At 40.7% G+C, this 22,770-nt stretch overlaps 1 protein-coding gene across 2 annotated transcripts in view; it reads left to right on the top strand.

Annotated features, from left to right (window-relative positions):
* The first annotated feature begins 72 nt into the window (after window positions 1-72).
* Window positions 73-22,770, top strand: part of bcar1 (BCAR1 scaffold protein, Cas family member) — a 51,026-nt gene continuing 28,328 nt past the window's right edge. Inside the window, exon 1 of one of the 2 annotated variants that reach the window (XM_085413105.1) lies at window positions 73-707. In XM_085413105.1, coding sequence (XP_085269231.1) covers window positions 696-707 — 12 coding nt within the window. In that variant the 5' untranslated portion in view covers window positions 73-695. Of the gene's footprint in view, window positions 708-19,499; window positions 19,841-22,770 lie in introns of those variants that run through there. The other variant, XM_085413104.1, reaches the window with a different exon arrangement.

The raw sequence follows: 22,770 nt of genomic DNA, 5'->3' as shown, positions 1-22,770 counted from the left end.
TCTGCATGTTTCGGGCTCTGTACCAGCAGTGCGGTGCTGTTGGTGCTGTATGTCATTCATACTGCCAAAGGCCAGCAGCACGGCTGGTACAGCAGTTGTCTATATCGGTTATCGGTGGTAAATGGTCACGAAGACGCGGAACCGCTGTAGTCTTTTCTTGTATTTCTGGAAACACACCCCAGCATACCCCAGAGGGTAGCACGCATGTATCGTAAATGTAGGCCGGTCCCTTTAAGGCAGCGCTGGATGATCCGTGCTGGAGGACGGCGGTAGACCGGGACAGGCACGGCTCTCCTCCCGGTGGATAACGGCACGGACCCGACAGCACGCTGTTCTGACGAATGTGCGCGGTCCCGGTCCCTGTGGCCGAGCGGAAGCTTTTCTAAAGATATCCTTGAAGGAATCTGGGACAGAGAAGGGAGCGGCAGGAGACGAGGCGGAAGCCGGCTCTGCTGACACTCAGGCGGCAGCACAGGCTTTCATGCTGCCGCTACATCCCGCACTAAAACACTCCGGTCTGAAGAAGCCCACAGCCGCCGTGTCCGGCCGGACCTTTGCCTTTTCTTTGGAGCTAACTATGGACGGGATAACGGAGGACTGACACTTGGAGAGCTAGCAAGAACAATTGGTAGTGCTAAATAAATCAGCAGCAAGCGACGAAGCACCGAGCGGTCTAAAGCAGGAGCACCAGCAAAATGTCTGTTCCTGTGAGTATGTCAGCAAACACGTCGCTGCTCGTCTCCCATGTTTCATATTTGCCGTTTTCTGTGGAGCAGGACGGAGCACGCATAACACTGACAGCTGTCTCACTACAGCACACACCCAGTCACATAGCTGCTGTTAGCCTGGCACCGATTGAAACAGCTACACACTATAATTAGCAAATATGTAATAAGCATTTCTAATTCATAAATGGACTGAGAGCCTATGGCTGATGAGGCTAACGTTGAGTGTACCTTTAACTAGTCTCTGCCTGCTAGTAAAGGACAGTGACGAGCCAGTGTGCCGGAGCTCTGTGAGGCCTGAGCCTGGCTCTGTGGTGGGCGACAGTTTGTGTGTGTTTCTGGGCTGGACACACACACACACACACACACTGGTTGTAATGCATATATATGTGTGTGTTGTTGGGTGCCAGCTGCATTATTTGGATGTTGTAGCGGCGGATGTCAGATGGCCCTGATGGAGCTGTGCTGCTGGTCTTTATCGCATTCCTTAAGCTCTCATTTAAAAACAATTCCTGGAGGCTTTACCGTGGGCGCGTGAGTACGCGCGCGCACGCGCCAGTGCTGTACGGTGGCTGTTTGCCAGAGAGTACTCAGCAATGCACATGCTCTTACTTTAGTTTGAATTGTGCTGCTTCCATTGTTAATGACGCAGGTTATTAACACCGGTGCTCAGTGGTCCTTTTAAAGAAGTAATGCGATACTTGTTTTCCGCTTGTATAAAGGAAATCTTTGTTACACTGCTGTTGTGTTAATCTGGAGTGTTGCCTGACATCCACGGTGACATTTTCCTGGCCTATTTGCAGCGGGACTGCACACCTAAAGGTGGTACAGATGATACATTCAAAACAAAAATTTGGTGTATATTAAAAATCTGAATTGACAAAACAACAATGGAAAATTAATACAATTAACAAATTTACTTCATTCACCTAATTTCTGCCCACTGGTTTAATTTCAGCTCATTGTAAGAGTCATGACTTTTTCTTCTGGTGAATGCAGGCATACAGAAGACCAATAATATCAATGGAGCTGTGGACATGTTATATTACTGAAAGTTTCCTAACAAGTGTTGCTCAGAACATAATGAGACAGAGAAAAGCTGACCGGGCCTGCAGGTCGTGTCAACTAAGCTGTCTAAAGTTTTTGGTTGCCTCCTTGTTGCCTCCACGCAGTGTAGCTCTGATGCTAGCTAATGGCTGGTGTGGTAAACACGGACTAACACAGAGGTGAGATGAACAGATCAGCACTCTTGTTGTGAAAGTCTGAGCCGACATTTCGAGTCAGGGTTGGACCAAAGTCTCTGTGTTAAATGGATTGGCTTTTATAGAGTCCTTGTTTTTTAGCTTCAGTTCTTTAAAAGCACTTTACACTACAAACCAGAGCAGAGAATGGGGTCATTTAGTATCTTTCCCAGGAACACTTTAGAAAAACAACCTTTCTATTAGATTACACAACCAACTTCCTGATCCACTGCTCACTCCACACTGTGCACTCCAACAATACAATGGTGTCATTTGAGGTCAATAAAGCTTTAGGTAGTTATGATACCACAGTACGATATAGTTAAATCTATATACATATGTACATATTCATAAGTAAAGTATCCAAGGATTACCTCCCTTTGTGACAGGTTTTCAGCGCGTGCCTGTAGTGAATCACATCCTTCTGTTGTTAATGTCTTAATTTCTTTTAAACATGCAATGATGATCAACATTAGTCACGTCCTGTTATTTATTGTTATATTTTGATAGAATAGAATAAATATTTAGGGATTACATAATCTTTTTTCTTTATTTATCTTTACAGTAGATTGTCAGTATGAGACAATATAAGATTTAAACATTTCCAATTTTTTAGCAAAACATCCAGATCTCATAAAACCTAACAGCAAACAAAAATCACTCATCAGAACCAAACAAATACTAACAACACAATGTTTATTGTGTTTACTGAAGACTTAAAGATAGGATGAGAGTGACAGGTGAGCAGCAGTGATGTGAACTGACAGCATAATGATGATAAGTGTGTTTCCTTAAGAAATGCATTGCTCAATAATCAATATCACACATTTCTCTGAGTAATACAGAAGTCTCGCTGTCTTAGATGTGGAGAAATCTTGTTATTTAGAACACATTAGCGCATCACATCTGCACAGTGCAGGTTTCTTTGGAACACTTATGATTGCGTATGTCATTAGGCATGTTTTTAATGTTATTATTTTAAGTCTCCTAAGTAGTTTTAATCAGTTATTACAATTATTATAATGATTTATATGTTTTTAATTCATTTCTTCTCATTCAATTTATTATGTAAGTTATTAATAAACTTGAGAAAATGAATAGCCCCGCCCCATCAGCACTTAGATTAGATTATACATGTGCAGTTATTGCACAGAAGCAAGGAGAAGAAAAGATTCCAACTACAAATATGTAAAATAATCATATTCAAGCACTATAATTTATTTATTTATTTAAAACCCAGACCACTGGAAACATTGAAAATCCGATCTATCGTAGATAATACCTGTAGCATTAATGCAACATAGAGCAGGTTCATCTTAAATGCAATGCAATAAGTCTGTTAATCTAGATCTATATGTCTATGTGTCAGTCTTAATTAATAACTTTGTTGTCACTATGTTGTTTTTTGACAAATGAAAGTCAAAATGTTGATGTATGGAGGTGGCAAGAGTTTAAAAAATACAATATAGTAATATAGAAATAGTGTATTATATAGTATCGTTTGTATAGATATTAATATTTTGTTTATGTGCAGTTGCATTTTTAAGTAAGTGAATGCATCCTCATTTACACCTTCAAAGATTCAGGACATTGTGTTAATTAGCAGTTCACATTGTCACATTTAGTGTGCCTGTTCAAATAAATGCTTAATGAAAAGCACTTTAAACAGCCTAATTATTGCTTTCAGTGCTCATTGAGACTAGAAGGGCAGACTGGAGGAGAGTCATGTCAAATGCCAGTCAAATGTTGTGATTTAATAGCGCACTGTTTTAGCTGTTCAGCTGCAATAGCTATTTTTTTGTTGTTGTTGTGTTTTTTGTTTTTTTTTTACTAATTCTAGTAAACCAAATGATCTGTCTTACGTGAACAAGGCTCACCTGCTGGTATAGTCTAAATTCTGTCTCTTTATATCTGAAAGTGGGAAATAAACTCCCCAGTGTGTGTTTATCTCTCTCCAGAGACATTAGTAAGATTACTCAACATAGCTAGGCTTTTTTTGAGTTAGCTGCCTTCATAAAACCTGAAACGAATTTAATGAATCATTCTGCTTCAAAAGAACAAATTCAGCAATGTGTGACATAAAACCTGAGCAGCACCAAGCACGGGTAGACTTTCTGTTGATGAGTAAATCTCAGAATGCTACTTGCCACACTCTTGGGTAAATGTTGTTCCCAAAATAGTAAAGATGAAAACAACGTTGAGTCCATTACCCTGTTCTGTCCTCTAGCTGTGCCAGACAAATGCACACACAAAGCATTTTTTGCCGGCAGTATTCTGTGAAGACCCACCACTACACAGCCTATAACTCTGATGCTCTGTCTAGCCCCCTAGCATGTGGTCTCTGTGTAGTAGCTTTTACCAGTCTCATGTGAGCTACCATTAGGCTAATGTAAAAAAGCAACTATGTGATAGTATTTACAATGAGTAATCCAAAGAAAACCCTCTGACAAAAAGTCTGTCCATCCAGCCGTCTGTCTTGTTCTGCTTATCCGGGTCTAGTTCCCAGGGGCAGCACTCTAAGCAGGACTCTCTCCGTCGGCCACCTCCACCTGCTCTTTTAGGAGGACAGTGAGGCATTCCAAAGCAATCCAGGAGACAAAATATCTCTATTGTGTCCCAAGTCTGCCTATGGACATTCTCAAAACACCTGAACCGGGAGGCATCCAGAGTGTCCTGGCCAAACGAGTAAAACACCCGTTTGGCCTCTTTTTTTAATGTGGAAGAGCAGGGATCCTACTCTTAGCCCCTTCCAATTGACTGAGCTCCTCATCCTCTTTAAGGGTAAGCTCAGAAAACCTTTGACGCAGATTCATTTCTTACACTTGTATTATAGGTGAGGGTGGAAAAGTAGGTATCACTCAGCTCTGTCTTTAATACAGTGGACCAGTGCAGTGTCCAGATCACTGTGGATGTTGGACATGAAGTCACGACTCTTCTTGTGACCAAGACCCCAAGATATAGATTGGTTATCATAAATAAAACGATGAAGTTGCAGAACGTTTGTAACCATGAATGCAGAAAGTGTCTTTGTGCTGTGTGAAACTGGAGCCTTTCCTTTTCACATGAAAATGACTTTACTGTTCAGGTATGTAGAAGTCGAGCACACTTTGAGAGGACTTCTAAACTCAATGGTACTGTCACCATGTGCAATCTGTTGCTAAGCATGTGTTTCACTATTGTGGGAAATGCAATACCCCAACAGTGCCATCATTTTCCACTCATAATTTGGTTCAAAAGTTAAAATTCAACATCCAGTATTAATGTGTGCATTTCTTTTATTGAGAACATTTTCTAACTTGTCTGTTAAAATTCAGACTATGTTGGATAACATGAATAATTTATTAGATAATTAGATTTTTGCAGTTTGAATGAAGTTGATTGAAGTTGAATGAAGTTGACTTCCTGTTGGCCTGATATAAATGAAAAACGGGCCAAAGAGTCTATGCACACATTGTAGAAGTGGAGAAGATATGAAAACCACCAATTTTCTCTTCATCATATCAAATAACTCCACCTACAGGTCATTAAAAGAGGGACATTGGTTTATGTTAGATTGTGTCAGAAAGACAAGGGTTGAGTCAGTTTTTGTCGTCAATGGCGAAGGCAGAAGTGACACACAATGTCTGCGCCATCAGTGTCTTTACAGTCTGAGTTGTGATGGGTTTTCAGAACAGATGGTGCTACTGTGATGACAAGAGTCAAGGGACAGCGCCTACATCATCAGAATACACTGTGTGATACAGCATTTTAACCAGTCTTCTCTGATTTCTGCCATTTTTTTATGTGAGGTTCCAGACAGTAGCAGACCTCCTCAGTTTTGCTCTGCACTTACTGAGTCCACTCTGTAGGGCAAAGCTGGCAAACAGGTCAGGCTTCTTAGGTATACACCCCAAGTATCCACAAGACCTGAACTTGATGGGTAACACACCGATTGCATGTCCTGGATTCTTGAATCCCTCTAAGGTTGCTGTTGAGCCTTAGGAGCAGGTAGTCACTCAGTATTGCTGTTCTCCAAATGTGAGAGTTCTGTTTACAGACCAAATGCAGTATGTCCCAATTCAGAACAGTTGTGAAGTAATCAGCTGGTCTTTCCTCTGGTTAGAAATCCATCCATGCATCTGTTAGACAGTGCTAACCACTGCACCACGATTCCTTGAATTCTTGAATTTCTATCATTGAGGAGGACTTTCTCTGCTTATGTAGTGCGCAAACTGTAGGTGTGGAGAGTGACTGATTGGCTACTTAGAGAGAGAAAAGGTCCTTTTCCCTATCTAACTACAAACACACACGCACACACACCATCTTAAATCCCACCTTTCGCCAGATCTTAACATCCTCTGTTGAGATGTTTGCTATGAAAAGTGCAAGTGTCATGATGAAATGTGATGTGTGACAGTTGGGGACAGGGCTTTACGTGACGGGAGATACTGCAGTTTTATTTCTGATTTATTCTATGTGGAAAGCCTTTTCATAAGATGGTAATTTAGATGTTCATCTATCTTTGAAATCTTAAGTTGTCTTAAAAAAATAACTGTGATCTGTGAAAAGCAAGAATAGGAGTGTGCAAGTTTATTTTGTCTAGCACAAACTCTTCAGGCTGTCTGTCCATTCGTCCCATTCTTATAAACACGGGATCTCTTGAGCACTTTCAGTGAATTCTGCAAATTTAAACCTTCGCTTGGACTGAAGAAAGAACTTGTTATATTTGGTCAATGTGACCAATTGTTCTGCTTTATGAAGCTGGATTTGGAATTATCCAGATAGTTTAAGGCTTATACCCGAGTTTTTAGTATTATAAAGGGACCGTCACTTCTTACTGTGGCGCACCACTGCTCCAGAATAGCTTATCTTCCAAATTAGAGACAACCATGTGGGAAATCACATCTTTTTTTTCTCAATATTTTTTGCCACTGTTTTGTTCTACAAGCCTGAAAACATAAGATCCTAAAACAGAACACCTCTATTTGTTCTTATGGACCTTATATCAGATTTGCATGTACTCTCGGTGTTATGTTTGATGCTGTTTTTGAAACACCACCGTGGCTGCACTTGAAAGAATGAAAAATGTTGTGTTGAAATAAAAAATCTTAAACACAGTTAATGCTGGAAAAGACACTTGGAATAGGTGCAAGTCCACCGAACCAGAATTAAGTGTGAAACTGCAGCTCTGCAGGGCAGCTGTAGTCAGGTCAGCAGTGATAATTTTAAGGTTACTAAGCAGGAATTCTCCTATGTTTTACCTTTGCTATAATAAGGATCATTCAAATTTTTAGACTGGTTTTGTAGACCTCTGCTGGAATAACAATTATAATCCATCACATTTTCCCGTGTCTTAACGATAGAGTAATGATACTCTGTTAACTTGCACAGACAGAAGCGTTGCCAACTTTCCTTTCTGGCTTCAAATAGGTTAAACTTTATTAATATAGTAGGTGTTGTACAACTAAACGCTAATGAAAGTGAAAATGTAAAATGACTGGTATTTATGTGCTGCTCACTGATGCTTTATTTTATGCACTTGGGAAACTGTCTGTCTTACATCCACACTCAGAGTTAGTGTGGACGATGTCTTCATTTCATTGATGTTGTCAGTCACAGAGCTGTGAAGGGGACAGGCAGGGTACACCCCAGAAATGCCGCCAGTCTACCACAAGAGAGACAACTGTTTATGCTCAGATTCACACCTTTGGACAATTTAGAATTACCAGTTAACCCATGTCTTTGCACTGTGGGAGGAAGCTAGAGTTCCTTGGGAGAACCCACACAGAATGACCTAAGCTGGCCCGTGGGTTCAAAATCTGAACCTTCTGGCTGTGAGACCACAGTGCAAACCACTTTAGCACCATGCCACCCCACCTTTCTGCCAAAGGATCTTAATCTGTTCTTCCCTTCTACCTCTACGCACTGGTCCATGGTGTGGGATGGCATTTGTGAAGACTAAATTGCTTGGCTTGTGGTTCACAACCAATTCACAGAATAGGAGCTAGACTGATTGAACTCATAAATCTGGTTGTGTGTGTGTGTGTGTGTGTGTGTGTGTGTGTGTGTGTGTGTGTGTGTGTGTGTGTGTGTGTGTGTGTGTGTGTGTGTGTGTGTGTGTGTGTGTGTGTGAGAGAGAGAGAGTCCAGCCAAGTTTCACTCACCCTAACTGCAACTTGGTTATTTGCAGTTAGGGTTATTTTCCCATTTTTACCCACCAGTTAAAATTGATGGCTAAAAAAAAAAAAAATATATATATATATATATATATTTTTACCTTTTTTTTTTTAACCTCTGGGGGGTCCTAGAAAAATGCATACACTATTGGGCTTAGAGCCACAAATCGACCACGCCATGAAAAGTGCCATAAAATATCTATATATTAATATTTTTTTCCACTTTAAATTAGCCAATCTTTTAGACCTACTTCTCCTTGAAATATTCATATCAAGTTTTAATTACATTTCGCGGATTTTAACCCTTTATATCCCGGTTTCGTCACATGGCCGCACTGTTTTTTTAGCCCCAAAAAACAAAGAAATCAAATATTTCCCAAAAGATACAATTCCAAGGCCCGGACTCCCGAGTACCACCAACATTCGGAAGATGGCCCATTATTTGGTTGTAATGACCGTGGAATGGGAAATAGCGTTTATAATGGGTTTCAATGGGGCACAAATCGACCACTAGGACCAATAGTGTAAGTTTATCTGTAGCTCAGCCACTGAAGCTAATTTAAGGGAGTCAGACTGGAATTTTGAAATATATGTAACCAGACTTTTTTTTGGAAAAGTTGGCTATATTCCGTTCAACACAGTGCAAATGGCGTGTATACGAACAATGAAAAATGGCACAAATCGACCCAAGACCACCCAGAGGTTAAACTGGGTCATTTTTCTGTACTGATCATGTCTGTACTTCATGTCTGATTTGCCCCAACAAAAATAGGAGCTGACGTAGAAAGGGCAGATACACTTTTGGTATCAGTGATGTTAGTCAGATTCACAGCAATGTCCAGTTTTTTTAACCACCTATCCAATTCAGTGTCACTGTCATAGCGCACCGAGAGTACAGAAAGCTGGTATGCTATGTAGCAGCTGGAATGGTAAATGGTAAAAATCCATCCATAATCCAGGTAACTCTTATTTTCTGAACGATACAGAATAAAGAGCAGCCAGGCTACGCTGCTAATTAGGCTGCTGTAAGGGCAAGAGGTCAGCGAGGCAGCCTGATGCTTTAAAAGTCATCAGTCAAATGTTAGCATCAGCTCTAAAGCCAAGAGGCACACAGAGTCAGGTGAGATGGTCGTTTTCATGTGGTGTTTGTAGAGCTGGGCGATAGAACGATAACGATATGTATCGCGATATAACTTTTACTCGATAGAGAAATTAAGCTATCCCGATAGACCTCGCCGCTCTTGTCCTCAAAAAAAAAAAAAAAAAAAGGTCAGCCAATCCAAATTAAGTAGCGCAGAGCCGAACCAATCACAGCCGCAGCGTCACGTCGCGTGACTTGTTACGTACAGCACAAGTGCCAAGCCGCACGTGTGTTTGTTTGGGAAGCAGCCAGCGGGTAATGGAGCCAGCGCATAATGGAGGAAATGAGTGTGCCGACTAGAAAAATCAACCGAGCGTGACCGAAGAGAAAACAGATGATGGTTCCAATGCCGGAGAGATTGTCGAACGGAAGAGCCATAGAAGTTCCGTAGGGTGAAGGTATTTCGGCTATTTCAAGTCTGACAAAAAACAGAGTAGCATGCACTGTAAATTGTGCCGAAAGCAAGTCTGGAAATACAATAAACTGGTGCATGCGTCACACTGCGCCACGTTATTGTTTCGGTGAAATGAATTTCTACAATACTGTTACTGTTAATTCTACTCTCTGCAGTGTTTAAATGCTTACAAATACACACAGTTACTGTCCGTCCACACATACGACTCGGTTCTGCTTCTATGCCCCAGCTTTGTTTACTTTTTCCCACCGAGGCTTCTAGACTTCTGATTGGCCAACATTTAGGCACGGTTAGGAATCTAGCGCCACCTGCTGCTTTGGCATGTTCATAGCAGCATTTTCCTTCATTTCTGCCTTTATGTGTGGATGGGATTATTTTTTAAAACGAAAATGGAAAATCTCCGTTTTCAAAAATACCCGTGTACGTGTGGACGTAGCCTCAGTCTCTGACTGGAAGCGCTAATTCGTCATTCGGCTTTTGTCAGACTAAAGTAACTGTTAAAACTGTTTGAAAAGCTCAGCTATACAACAAGGAGAGATTGAGAATTTCCTTTTAGTTCTCAGTTTATTTGATATTGACAAAAGTTAGTCAGTTTTGTCTGTTCTTCTGTAAAACAAACTAAGATTTATTTTTAGAATTAATATTTTGTTTCTAAGTGGAATTGACAATTTAGTCTGTTTCGTTTGTTCTATTTTGAAACTTAAACGCTTTAGCGGCTGCCTTTTGTGTAGTTTGCAATATTTGCCTTTATTTATCTGAAAAAGTCTCATGTTCCTTAAGTACATCTACCCTGTTGAACTTATTATGGGAAATAAATATTTAAATAAAAACAAGCTGCTGATTATTTCACATTTTACTTGTGAGCAACGGCACATTTAAATCTTACAAATATAGTTATTTGGCTTATATCGTGATAGATATCGTTATCGCCTGAAATGAAAAAAACATATCGTGATATGAAAAAATCTCATATCGCCCAGCTCTAGGTGTTTGCTTCTGTGACGTCTTACAGATTTATGCCATCCTAGCAGTATGCAGTAGAAAGTGCAGAAAACAGACGAGTACTCTGCTACTGCATACTGGGGCAGAATGCTAATTAGCCTACTTTACTTCTGATGGCCTATAAAAAGACTGCACAGCCCTGGGAGAGCTTTTTGGGACTTGTCTGTCGTCTTTCTTTTCCTCTGTAATGTATGTAAATGTAAATGGATCTGTTTATTTGCTAGAGTTATACTTCCAGTCCTGGGTTAGGGTTAGGTAAGGCCTGGGAGATTCGTTTTAGTAAGAATTCCTGGTCCCAGCGGGTTATTAAAACAAGGTATCTGAGATAAACGGATTACTCTTTACATTCATGTTCAGTATTAAGCTCCTTTTAATTTCTTGCAGTGTAAACCTGGCAGGTTTTCCTCTTCTGAACAAATTCATACACGCACACCTTTTAGCACAACTCGAGCCAAGATGACTAAAAGAGATGTTTCAAAAGACCTCAAAAACCTTTCCAGAGGAAACAAACGTTTAGGAAAAGAAGAAAAAATTAGTATGTAGAACTTGTGGAAGGAGGGTGCCTGGAGTTGTCTCTTCCTGCCTTGGCTGATGCAAGTTTTATGTTACAGTACAAGAATGAATCATCGTTGTGTTTGTCAGCAGAAACAGGTTAGACGTGGAAGAACTCGGAAAAAAGTTTTGTTTATTGTATGAATGACAAAGAAGGCTTCCGCTGACTGAGTGATTCGATAAACTGTGGTTTAGGTATTTAAATGCCGTTTTGAGACATCTATTATTCACCACCAAAATATTAAACAGCATGGGATAATTTCAGTGCTTTGAAATGTTTTCAGAAGCATTTTTGACATGCAAATACCGTATTTCCCGGACTACAGAGCGCACCTGAATATTAGCCGCACAAGCTAAAAGCAGGGGAAAATCCTGTTTTGTACATACATTAGCCGCACCTGACTAAAAGCCGCAGGTGTTTCAATGTTGACTTATCATATGTAAGAGAATATGCACAAATCGAATTGTCAGGAAAGAGATGGCTGTTTGGAGACACACCACTTTTATTAATATTTTGAAAAACAAGTTATGGGTACATATTTGCATAACCTTTTAGGGTATGTGTACAAGTAGTGGTAATTACAAGTACAAAACATGTACTGTGCTTCATAAATGAGTAACAAATGTAGTACATAACAATAACCTACAGCACACCAGAAAAATAGATTCAGACTACCTTTTAGGCTCAGGTGCAGTGACACGGCTTTAACAAGAAGAAAAGTCAGTCATTCACCACCATCTTTCTCTTCTTCCTGCGCACTAAAACCACCAAAGTCCTCTCCTCCAGTGTCGGAAACGAACAGGCTCAGGGTGGCTTCATCATCCACTCTCAGCTCCTTTCTTTCGTTGTCACTTTCAAAACCAAAGAAATCCTCAGTGTCAGAGTCGAACACCTTCTGAAGAGCCTCCTCTCCATCAGGCAGCAGTCCAGCCCTTCGAAATCCGTTGGTGATCGTGGATGTTTTCACACTTTCCCACGCTGTCAGAATCCAGTGGTGGAGTTGGGCATAACTTGCTTTTTGCCTCCAGCTGAACGCGTAGTGCTACTTTGAAGTTTGTTTTTCGCGCTACTTCGTACGGCACTACGTTGCCTGGCGGATGGACATGTGACTAACATACCACTCTTGAACTCCGATCCTTCCGCCAGGCAACGTAGTGCCGTACAACAGCGGAACAAACAAAACAAATCCGCTCATGGACAATCCATAGAAAAGCCGCACCTGACTAAAAGCCGCAGGGTTCAAAGCTTGTGCAAAAAGTAGCGGCTTATAGCCCGACAATTACGGTATTCAATCTTCAATATTAATGCACAGGCTTCTATGATAATGACTAGCAAGTAGTCAGTAACAACAGGGTAGCAGATACATTCACACTGTAAGTCCCACTAGCACCCCCTCCAGTCAGCTGTCGTTGCACACAGTGATTATAAGGACTGTGCAATGCTGGAAATCAAAGTGATATCTTTTCTTATTATCTTCAAGCATGTCCAGCAGGGAGACGGAGGCATGCCACAGAACCATCACATTATTTAGAATTTCTTTCCCATTCATTTTTAGTAATTGCTGAAGGTAAGATCAGGAGGAACCACAGTCAGTACAGCTGGCTACTTTAAAGACGTGATATCCTTGAAAAATATAACTGGTAAAACTAAACGGGTGTCATCAAGTCTGTTTGGGTGCACTTTTTACAAAGCAGACAGTGTAGTTTTTTAAATGATGTTACAATGAAGAGGACATTTTTTTTTCTTCCACCTCTACAGTTCAGGAACACGGTGGGTCTGAGGCCCATCGCAGCTGTCACATGAGAGGAGGTGGAAAACACCCTGCACAGGTCACCAGTCTGTCATAGGGGTGACACAGACTGACAACCATTCAGCAAATATACAGGAAGGAACACGCACCCTGCACAGACAGGCTGTAGCTGGCTGGTGGACTGGAATCCAGGACCTTCTTATTATGAGACAACTACTGTGATTGGAGACATGTTAAAAGTTGCTGAAAGTAAAGTATTGCTGGGCAGGTAAAAAAACATACTTTGCATGTAATCAGTGATACTGGAGACTAGAGCTGGGCGATATGAGATTTTTTCATATCACGATATGTTTTTTTCATTTCAGGCGATAACGATATCTATCACGATATAAGCCAAATAACTATATTTGTAAGATTTAAATGTGCCGTTGCTCACAAGTAAAATGTGAAATAATCAGCAGCTTGTTTTTAAATATTTATTTCCCATAATAAGTTCAACAGGGTAGATGTACTTAAGGAACATGAGACTTTTTCAGATAAATAAAGGCAAATATTGCAAACTACACAAAAGGCAGCCGCTAAAGCGTTTAAGTTTCAAAATAGAACAAACAAAACAGACTAAATTGTCAATTCCACTTAGAAATAAAGTATTAATTCTAAAAATAAATCTTAGTTTGTTTTACAGAAGAACAGACAAAACTGACTAACTTTTGTCAATATCAAATAAACTGAGAACTAAAAGGAAATTCTCAATCTCTCCTTGTTGTATAGCTGAGCTTTTCAAACAGTTTTAACAGTTACTTTAGTCTGACAAAAGCCGAATGACGAGTTAGCGCTTCCAGTCAGAGACTGAGGCTACGTCCACACGTACACGGGTATTTTTGAAAACGGAGATTTTCCGTTTTCGTTTTGAAAAATAATCCCGTCCACACATAAAGGCAGAAATGAAGGAAAACGCTGCTATGAACATGCCAAAGCAGCAGGTGGCGCTAGATTCCTAACCGTGCAGAAATGTTGGCCAATCAGAAGTCTAGAAGCCTCGGTGGGAAAAAGTAAACAAAGCTGGGGCATAGAAGCAGAACCGAGTCGTATGTGTGGAGGGACAGTAACTGTGTGTATATGTAAGCATTTAAACACTGCAGAGAGTAGAATTAACAGTAACAGTATTGTAGAAATTCATTTCACCGAAACAATAACGTGGCGCACAGTGTGACGCATGCACCAGTTTATTGTATTTCCAGACTTGCTTTCGGCACAATTTACAGTGCACGCTACTCTATTTTTGTCAGACTTGAAATAGCCGAAATACCTTCACACTACGGAACTTCTATGGCTCTTCCGTTCGACAATCTCTCCGGCATTGGAACCATCATCTGTTTTCTCTTCGGTCACGCTCGGTTGATTTTTCTAGTCGGCACACTCATTTCCTCCATTACGCGCTGGCTCCATTACCCGCTGGCTGCTTCCCAAACAAACACACGTGCGGCTTGGCACTTGTGCTGTACGTAACAAGTCACGCGACGTGACGCTGCGGCTGTGATTGGTTCGGCTCTGCGCTACTTAATTTGGATTGGCTGACCTTTTTTTTTTTTTTTTTTTTTTTTTTTTTTTAAAAGAGGACAAGAGCGGCGAGGTCTATCGCGATAGCTTAATTTCTCTATCGAGTAAAAGTTATATCGCGATACATATCGTTATCGTTCTATCGCCCAGCTCTACTGGAGACAGTCAGTGGACTGTTAGTAGTAGAAACGAAGCAAATTTTTTCATACTCATTATGTCAGAGGACAATATTTGAGCCGGACCTGCATGGAGTTTCCCATAAATATGGACCGTGTGTGTACGTGCTGGAGTTCTTGGCTTGTTTGTAGCTCAATGTACTGTCCTAACTGTGTGTAGGGTTTTGTGTGTGCATTTAAATTTTTGTTCTTTTGGGGGGTTTTTTTGCACATGCAAGTGCAAGTTTTTTGTCCAACAGGTGATTGGTGAGAAGATGCATATATAATCATTAAAAAGACTGACTTCTGTGTATAAGTATACAAACTGAACTGTAATGGCCGATGTATTGCTATCTGCCTCTCATCCTATAGGCAGTGTGTAACGCTGCCTACAATGGTTGTTATTGTGCCTCGCTGTCAAAGACCTGATTGTCAGACAGTAGAACAACGAGTTCCCTCTATCAGGAAAAAGTCAGTGCTATGAGGCTTATAGAATAGGAAATATATTTTTGAAGGTTTTAGACAGCAGTTCATTGAACTCGCTACTAGACATGAATGTACTGAAACGGTTTTGTTCTTTTTTTCAGTTAAGAGTTTTGGTATGCCTACTTCTCGTGCTACAGCCACTCTATAAGCCAGTATCACGAAGTATGTGATGCTCAGCTCTGATTACTACCTTTAAATGTGAAGGACCAGGTCCTTAAATCACAAATATCTAATGATGTATCTGCCGTATTAGACCAATAACTGCTTGAAACATTGGGTAAACAGAGCATACTACTACATAGTACTACTCTCTGCTCTATGTAGTACATTTCCAGTGTTTGGAGGGTTTTTTTACTGTTGCACAGACAGTTTGCGATCTAGGACACAGTTTTATGATAATGGCCCAGATGGCTATAGATGGCTGTAACCGAGTAGTGAATAGAGTGTATTGACACCACACAGTCTGATACTGAAAGAGACTACAGTTGACAAAAAAGACTGTTGACCTCCAGGATAAAAGCATGAAAGACGTAACGACAAAAGTCTTTTAGACAAAGAGCTTTTTAAAAAAAAAACAATTTCACTTAAACTTCTGCTGTGAGTGCGCTGACGCTGATTACATTACTCTGTTTGTGTGGGCAGAGCAAAGTGGAGGGGTCAGTGGGGATTTTTGAAATGAATGCTTGTGATATGGACATAATTTTGTTTATACATCACATAGATGGAAACAAAGCCGTGTGTGTGTGTGTGTGTGTGTGTGTGTGTGTGTGTGTGTGTGTGTGTGTGTGTGTGTGTGTGTGTGTGTGTGTGTGTGTGTGTGTGTTCACATTGTCTTGAGCAGGACAAAGTTGACACTTCTGCTGGCTCATAGATGATGTTAGCTGCTCCAGGGGCAGTATACCTGCTATGTTTCATATGCAACTACAACTTTCCCACCTACACGTTATCCCACTCTCTGCTGCTCGCCCAGCAGCCGAGGGTAGATTTTGTGTGTGATTTTGAATCAGAACAGTGATCTGCAGTGTGGCTATGCAGTCAAAGAAAGAATGTTCCTGTTTCAAACCTGCTGGCTAACGCGGGCCTCTCTGTGTGGAGTTTGCATGTTGTGATGTTGAACGTAGGTGTCAGTAGGGTTGAACGATTATGGAAAATAATCTAATTGCGATTTTTTTGCCCCAATATTGCGATTGCGATGCGATTATTTTTTTAAGGTCTTTGTCTTCTGTATTATTAAACAAAGACAAGCAATACATCATATAGTATGGCCAATACTATATTACATTAATTTTAAACTGTTCTTTCCTGGAAGACAGACCTCTGTTATGATGACATGAGGTGATGCATGAATTGATGACTGACATTTTTATTTAACTTCTTCAATCACAACAGTATATTTGAACATACACAATAGTTTATTTTTAGCTTACAAACATCTGAGCATAAAGTGCTGACAAGGAACCCTGGTGTAAACATTAAAATGAAAGTCAGTACAATGTGCAGATTGCAGAAATATACATAAAAAAAATCAGTGGCTTTACCACACTCAGTTTTTCGACATCTGTGAACTACTAGACAGTCATTCAATTAAAAAATAATATTAAATAAATAAAACTAATAAATAAAAAATACACACATCTTACTGATCTCTGCAGTCAGTAACATTACACATAAAGTGCAAACATAATAGCAATTGTATAAACACACACACAAACACGCCTTTAAAGTTTAAAGGCGTGAAATTGGACGGTCTAGCCTTCTGATTAGCGTCACCGCTGTCTCGGTGGAGTTTAATAAACTCGGCCGTCTGCTTCTTGCTATCTAAAATATAACCAGACACTGGTGTAAATTCTCGACTGTCTCATACTTCTGTTTAATAAGTTTTCTGTTTGACGTTTAGTCAGCTGTGTGAAAACCAAGGAGGAACCCACCCGGGGGATTAATAAAGTTTTATTTTATCTAATCTAATAACTTTAATCTCAGCCAAACCGATTTACTCACGAACAAACAAAACACTGAAAAAAGCCCAACAATAACATTTTTAGGTTGTCTAAGTGACTTATATATTACGTTTAACCCGAGCAGCGAAACTCCGCGGTGATCTGAAAATGATGTGCCGGGAGTTGTGCCGTTCTCGGCCGCATCAGTAACCCTCGAGCTCCCGGCTAGCTGTCGAGCTGGTGGGTAGCAGACGCCTCTGAAAACGTCGAAGCACTTTTGCAAATATGGGATATCTTGATAAACCGAGCAGATATTCGATGTTTACACAACTACTTTCTCGCCTGAAAATATTTTAAAAGTTTATTTTGTGACCCAGAAAGATTAGTAAGAGTAATTTTAAAACTTAGTAGCGGCCGCCATTGCTGGAAACTGGAGTTTGGCTGGGCCGCGCTATGAATTCTGGGATATGGTAGTAATTTGGACAGCCTTCGGCGCGTCGCTGTGACGTAATCGGTCTACAAATGCGGCCTCAGGAGGATGCAGCCCATGAATTTGGACATGTCCAGAGTATAATCGCAGCCTTTGCGGTTAGAAAATTGCACTTGATCATGTCGCGATATTATCGCAAATGCGATATATCGTTCAGCCCTAGGTGTCAGTGTGAGCATAAATGGTTGTCCATCTCTTTGTATTTTCCATGTTATAGACTGCAGACCCATCCAGGGTGTTTCCTGTTTCTTGTCCCATGGCAGCTGGGATATGCTACCCTCAAATGTATAAGCAGTGAAGAAAATGGTTGAATAATGAGTTCTTTCTCTTAATTTAATTTACGCTTGCGGTAAATTAGAAAGAACTCCCGATCTGTTTGGCTGAATGTAGGTTTTGGGTTTAACCTCCTAAGACCTGAACTCTATCATGGCATGTGTTTTTTTAATTCTCTTTGCTTTTTGGGCTGATTGGCACCTGATGAATGTAAAAACAAAGAATTACCAGATGTTTTTTAATGTGAACATGTGAACATGGTTGAAAATTGGTGTGATCTTGTGACCTTTGCCCTAAGCCTTGACGAATCTTTTCATTGACGTATTTGAAAATCTCTGAAAGAGTGCTTTCATTATAGAGATAGTTGTACTTGTGCTGACTTCTTACCTTGCATCTTAGAAGAGGATCGATTTTTTTCCGGTGTAGGAATTGCTCAAGGATACATGGAGAATGTATGCCTTCACAGAAAGCTTCTCTATGGGTGTGTCCCCAGATGATTTATTGTCTATGGAAACCGACAGTCTTACAAACTTTATTACTTTATTATTACAGGTTTATTACTTTCAGTCCAGGGTGTCCAATAGGCCGTTCAAGGAAGGAATGGTAGACTGACTCCTGGTCCAGATCTCTTGGAAGCCACTCCAACTAAAAATATTAAATCCACAGCCATGTGGAACTCCTGATCTAGTTTTGAATTGACATTTTGTAGTGCTAAACAAACATTATTAGTAAAAGTTATGATAGTTTCCATATGCCTGTCCTGTACTTTTTCACCTGTTTTTTCAAAAACAGTTCTTGATCGATGGTAAAAATAAATAAATTAAAATATTCCCATTATTTTGCTCTTTTTTTCTTTCCCCATCTCCATCTCACTCTATCCTTAACCTCATCTTCTGTCTCACATCCACTAACCTTCTCTTTTCCTCCTGCCTGGCAGCTTCATCATCCACTGTCTGGTATAGCCACCCTCCCCCTTCTGCACATCTCCATACCACCTCAGCCTTGTTTCTAACTTTGTCTACAAAAAGCTGAACCTGAGCTGTCCCTCTGTTTTACTATTTTCTATCCTGTCCCCAAATCTGTATACTCCTAGTGCCTTTCCCAAGCCTGAATAAATGGGGAGGGTTGTGACAGAAGGGGATATGGCATCAGATCTTTGCCAGGTCAGACGTGGATCAAAAAGGAAAGTAGTTTGTCTCTGTGTCCTTTATTCCGAATTTATATTTTTTCCAATAATGGAAAAACATTCTTTAGAGGCAGGGAAGTGCCTGCAGACAATTGGAACATCCTTTCAGATTTTTGGATTATAAAGGGTTAATTGATTGTCACATCCACTGAAATACATTCATGTTAGTCATTAGCTCTTTAAGGCTGGGTGCCAAAGAAATGCCAATCTGACAGTAAAGACAGTAAAGCTATGGCATGTTCCCTAGCGCCTGTGCATGAGCATACCAGAGCACTGACACGCTTTCTCAGCCTGGGAGTAAGGACACTGGGAGGGCTTATTTGCATGATAAGAGCTCCTCAGGCCAATAGACTGAGTGGACAGAGGAAATATCATGATTCAGCAGGAAGTGACGTGTCGGGTTACACACTCCGCCCTCTTTTCCACAGCAAAGACAGAGAGATCAAGGCAGAAAGAGGGGACGAGGAGGGTACAAGTAAATGAGGCAGGCAGCGGTCTCATTCTTGCTGTGTGAGATCACACAGGGGCATTATGTGGAGATCTGCTTGACTGTTGAAAACAAGACTGGACAAGACAAAAGAAGAGATACGGAGAAGGAAAATAACAGGGAGGGTTGGGAGAAGGACATAGGAAGGAAGGAGGGTGAAGGAGGGGACTTGGAGGAGTTTGGAGATCTTTTGGATCTTGTTGCACAGAGTCTCACAGGGCTGAGCTAAAGCCCTGCCTCGGAGTTAGCACAGCTGCCTTGCTTGGGACAAAATGAACTATCTGGTGAGTGTGTATGAGAGTTTGTTTTCATTCAGAATCACAGCCCATACAGCATGCTGCCTCTTTAAGGTGATCCTTTTTTTCTAGCGTTTGTCTTACTCCTTTAGTTTCAGTGGTTCAGTGTGTTTTAGCAGAGCATGCTATACCCCAGCTGTGAAAGCACTGTGAAGGAGAGAGAGCGAGACTGGATTTAACATTTCTTCAGTGGACCTACCTTTTGTTGGCTCTCAGCAGGGTGTGTGTGTGTGTGTGTGTGTGTGTGTGTGTGTGTGTGTGTGTGTGTGTGTGTGTGTGTGTGTGTGTACACAGCAACATTTCAGGCATGCCATTGCATAAATAAACCTTGTAAGTTATGTGCTTTAAGAGAAAAAATATCCAAAGTAAGTGAAATTTCACACTTCTAAGTTGGATTGCTGAATATGTATTTCAAAGTATAGCAAAACATAAGTCACTAATGCTTATAGTTGTTAAAGATACAAAGCTACTGGTTCTTTTAATCTTTTTTCTTTGAGTGCGTTTTTGGACAGAATCAGAGCACACAGAGCCGCCATATTCACCACATTTAGCTGTTTGGTTTTTCCACTATCCTTTCCACTTACAGCCAGAAGCACAGGCTTATGTTGAAACAGAAGCCCCAGTGGACCTAGAAGGAGATTTTGGGGGGCTTTGTGACTGAAAAGAAAGAGAAAAAAGAAGAAAAAAAGGTCAGAGAGATGTGGTCTGTTGTTTTTCTTACTCAGAGGAAAGTAGGGAGAAATGTAGGTCTTATGGCCAACTGACAGTCAAAGGCGATCCCTTGGTTGAGTTAAGTGAGCAGAAATCAAGGCAGAACAGGATGCCATGTGCTGATACAGAACATGACAAAGATTTAGCTCAAACAATGGGGACTTGATGACTGGAGAGACAGAATTATGGTTTGATAGGGAGGGGGGAATTTGTTTGATAGAAAGAAAAAGACTGCTCCTTCCTTGCTATTGTTTCTGAATGTTGGCTCAACACTTAGTGAGTGTGTGTGTGTGTGTGTGTGTGTGTGTGTGTGTGTGTGTGTGTGTGTGTGTGTGTGTGTGTGTGTGTGTGTGTGGCAAGTACACAGTAAGGAATGTTGCACATAGTTAAATACTGTAGAGCAGATTGCTGTGTTTGTAACGAGTAATTACCTGCCAGTAATTAGTGTGTAATCAATATGAAATAAGATTCCAGTGTCGTGTGATTTAGATGTAAGTCTCTCAGACCTTTTCCACTGACTCCACGAGCCTGCCCTGTCCTGTTAGTGTGTGCGTGTGTGCTTTAACATATTCACTTTTAGTGAAAAATAAGGGCTGGAGACAAACTGCATTAGCATGAGCTAACCAGCAACCACAACAAGATGAAGATGTGTTTAAGCATATAGCCCTCTTGGACTGTATACTGGAAAGCAGCCTTTCTGTGCTTTCAGATATATCACACAGTTAAGTATATAAGGAGCCACAAAATCACAAGTGGTATATTTAGTGCAACCAATCAGTGATTAAATGGATAAGGAATAATGAAATGTTTGGAGTCGCTCTGAGACCACAGCATTTATTAAAGTCCAAGAATACAGTCTCTTCCTAATGAAATAAAACATCATCGTTTTTGAATCAGTTACGCAGATTATTTAGGTTTTGATACTATTTTGATACTAAATGAAAAATGCATAAATGGCTGGTTAAGTATTAAACAATTGATGGATTACGCCTTTTATTACTTCATAAATATCATTAGTAAGACTGTTTATTTTTATAACAGTTATATTTCAGTTTAAACATAATCTACCATGTAAAAAAGTGTGAAATAGGATTTAAAAACATATTAATGCGTCATCGTTTACCAGAATTTGGTGCATATGGTGGATTGTCAGAAAGGTTAGCGAACACTTAAAGCTCATAAATGTCTTTAGAGATTATAAAGTTTGTTTTATTTTGATGCTAAGATTTTCACTGGGAGTGGGCAGAAAGGAGAGGATTAGAAACGAGTGCGTCAGACGGACGGCTCCGTTGGAGTAATTTGAAGACAAGGCTGAGGTGGTTTGGACATGTGCAGAGGAGGGAGAGTGGGCACACTGGTCAAATGATGATGAAGAGGGTGCTGCCAGGGAGGAGGAAAAGAGGAGGGCCTCAGAGGAGGTTCATGGATGTAGTGAAGGAGGACATGCAGACGGATGGTGTGACAGCGAGGGATGAGTTGGAGGCAGAGGGACTGCTGGAAATACTTAATGTGGTTGAGGTGCGATAACCTCCTGTATAAAACATGCAGCAGGAAACAAATGTTTCACCCACTGTCCAGTGATTAATATTAGCAGTGATTTCTGAACATCCTCAGCAATCCCTCACCTGATGGACTTAGAGAACAGTGGAAAGTGGCTGAGTGAACACAGGAGATGGATATTGCTGTTCCACCCCCACTCCCAACTGCAAGTATAAAGATAGTATTATAGTGCAGGATGATACGGAGATGCTCTATTATCATCATGATTAATATTACAAGTGTAAGGCACTATATTTGTCACTGATGCCTCACAGCAAGAAAGTTTAAGTTCAAACCTCCAACCTGGTGGTCTGGCTTCCACCCACAGTCCAAACACCTGTATGTCAGCTTAACTGGTCATTTCAAGCTGGCCTTAAGTGTGGAAGTGAGAGCTGTCTGCATGCCTTAGTCCTTCCTCACCCAGTGCAACAATGCGGCGTAGTAATGTGTGGATGGTGCTGTATGTCACATGTTATTCATTACAACTGTATTAAAACTCAATTTACCCTTATGGATTGAAATATACATATAAACATATAATGATCACTATTAAGATTTGCCAGAGATCTTTACTGAGTCAGCCCACACCTCTGTCAGTGTATTCTGCCCTTACTGATTGAGTCATCCAGGCCTGACTTACAGCAAGAATTTCCCTCTGTCTCCTACAT

The sequence above is a fragment of the Rhamphochromis longiceps genome, linkage group LG7 (assembly GCF_057381845.1).
Source record: "Rhamphochromis longiceps isolate RC_006_pf linkage group LG7, R_longiceps_female_GT1.1, whole genome shotgun sequence".
NCBI classification, from domain to species: domain Eukaryota; kingdom Metazoa; phylum Chordata; class Actinopteri; order Cichliformes; family Cichlidae; genus Rhamphochromis; species Rhamphochromis longiceps.
The sequence above is the reverse complement of the archived record's forward strand: the minus strand, read 5'-3'. Positions and strand labels throughout refer to the sequence as shown.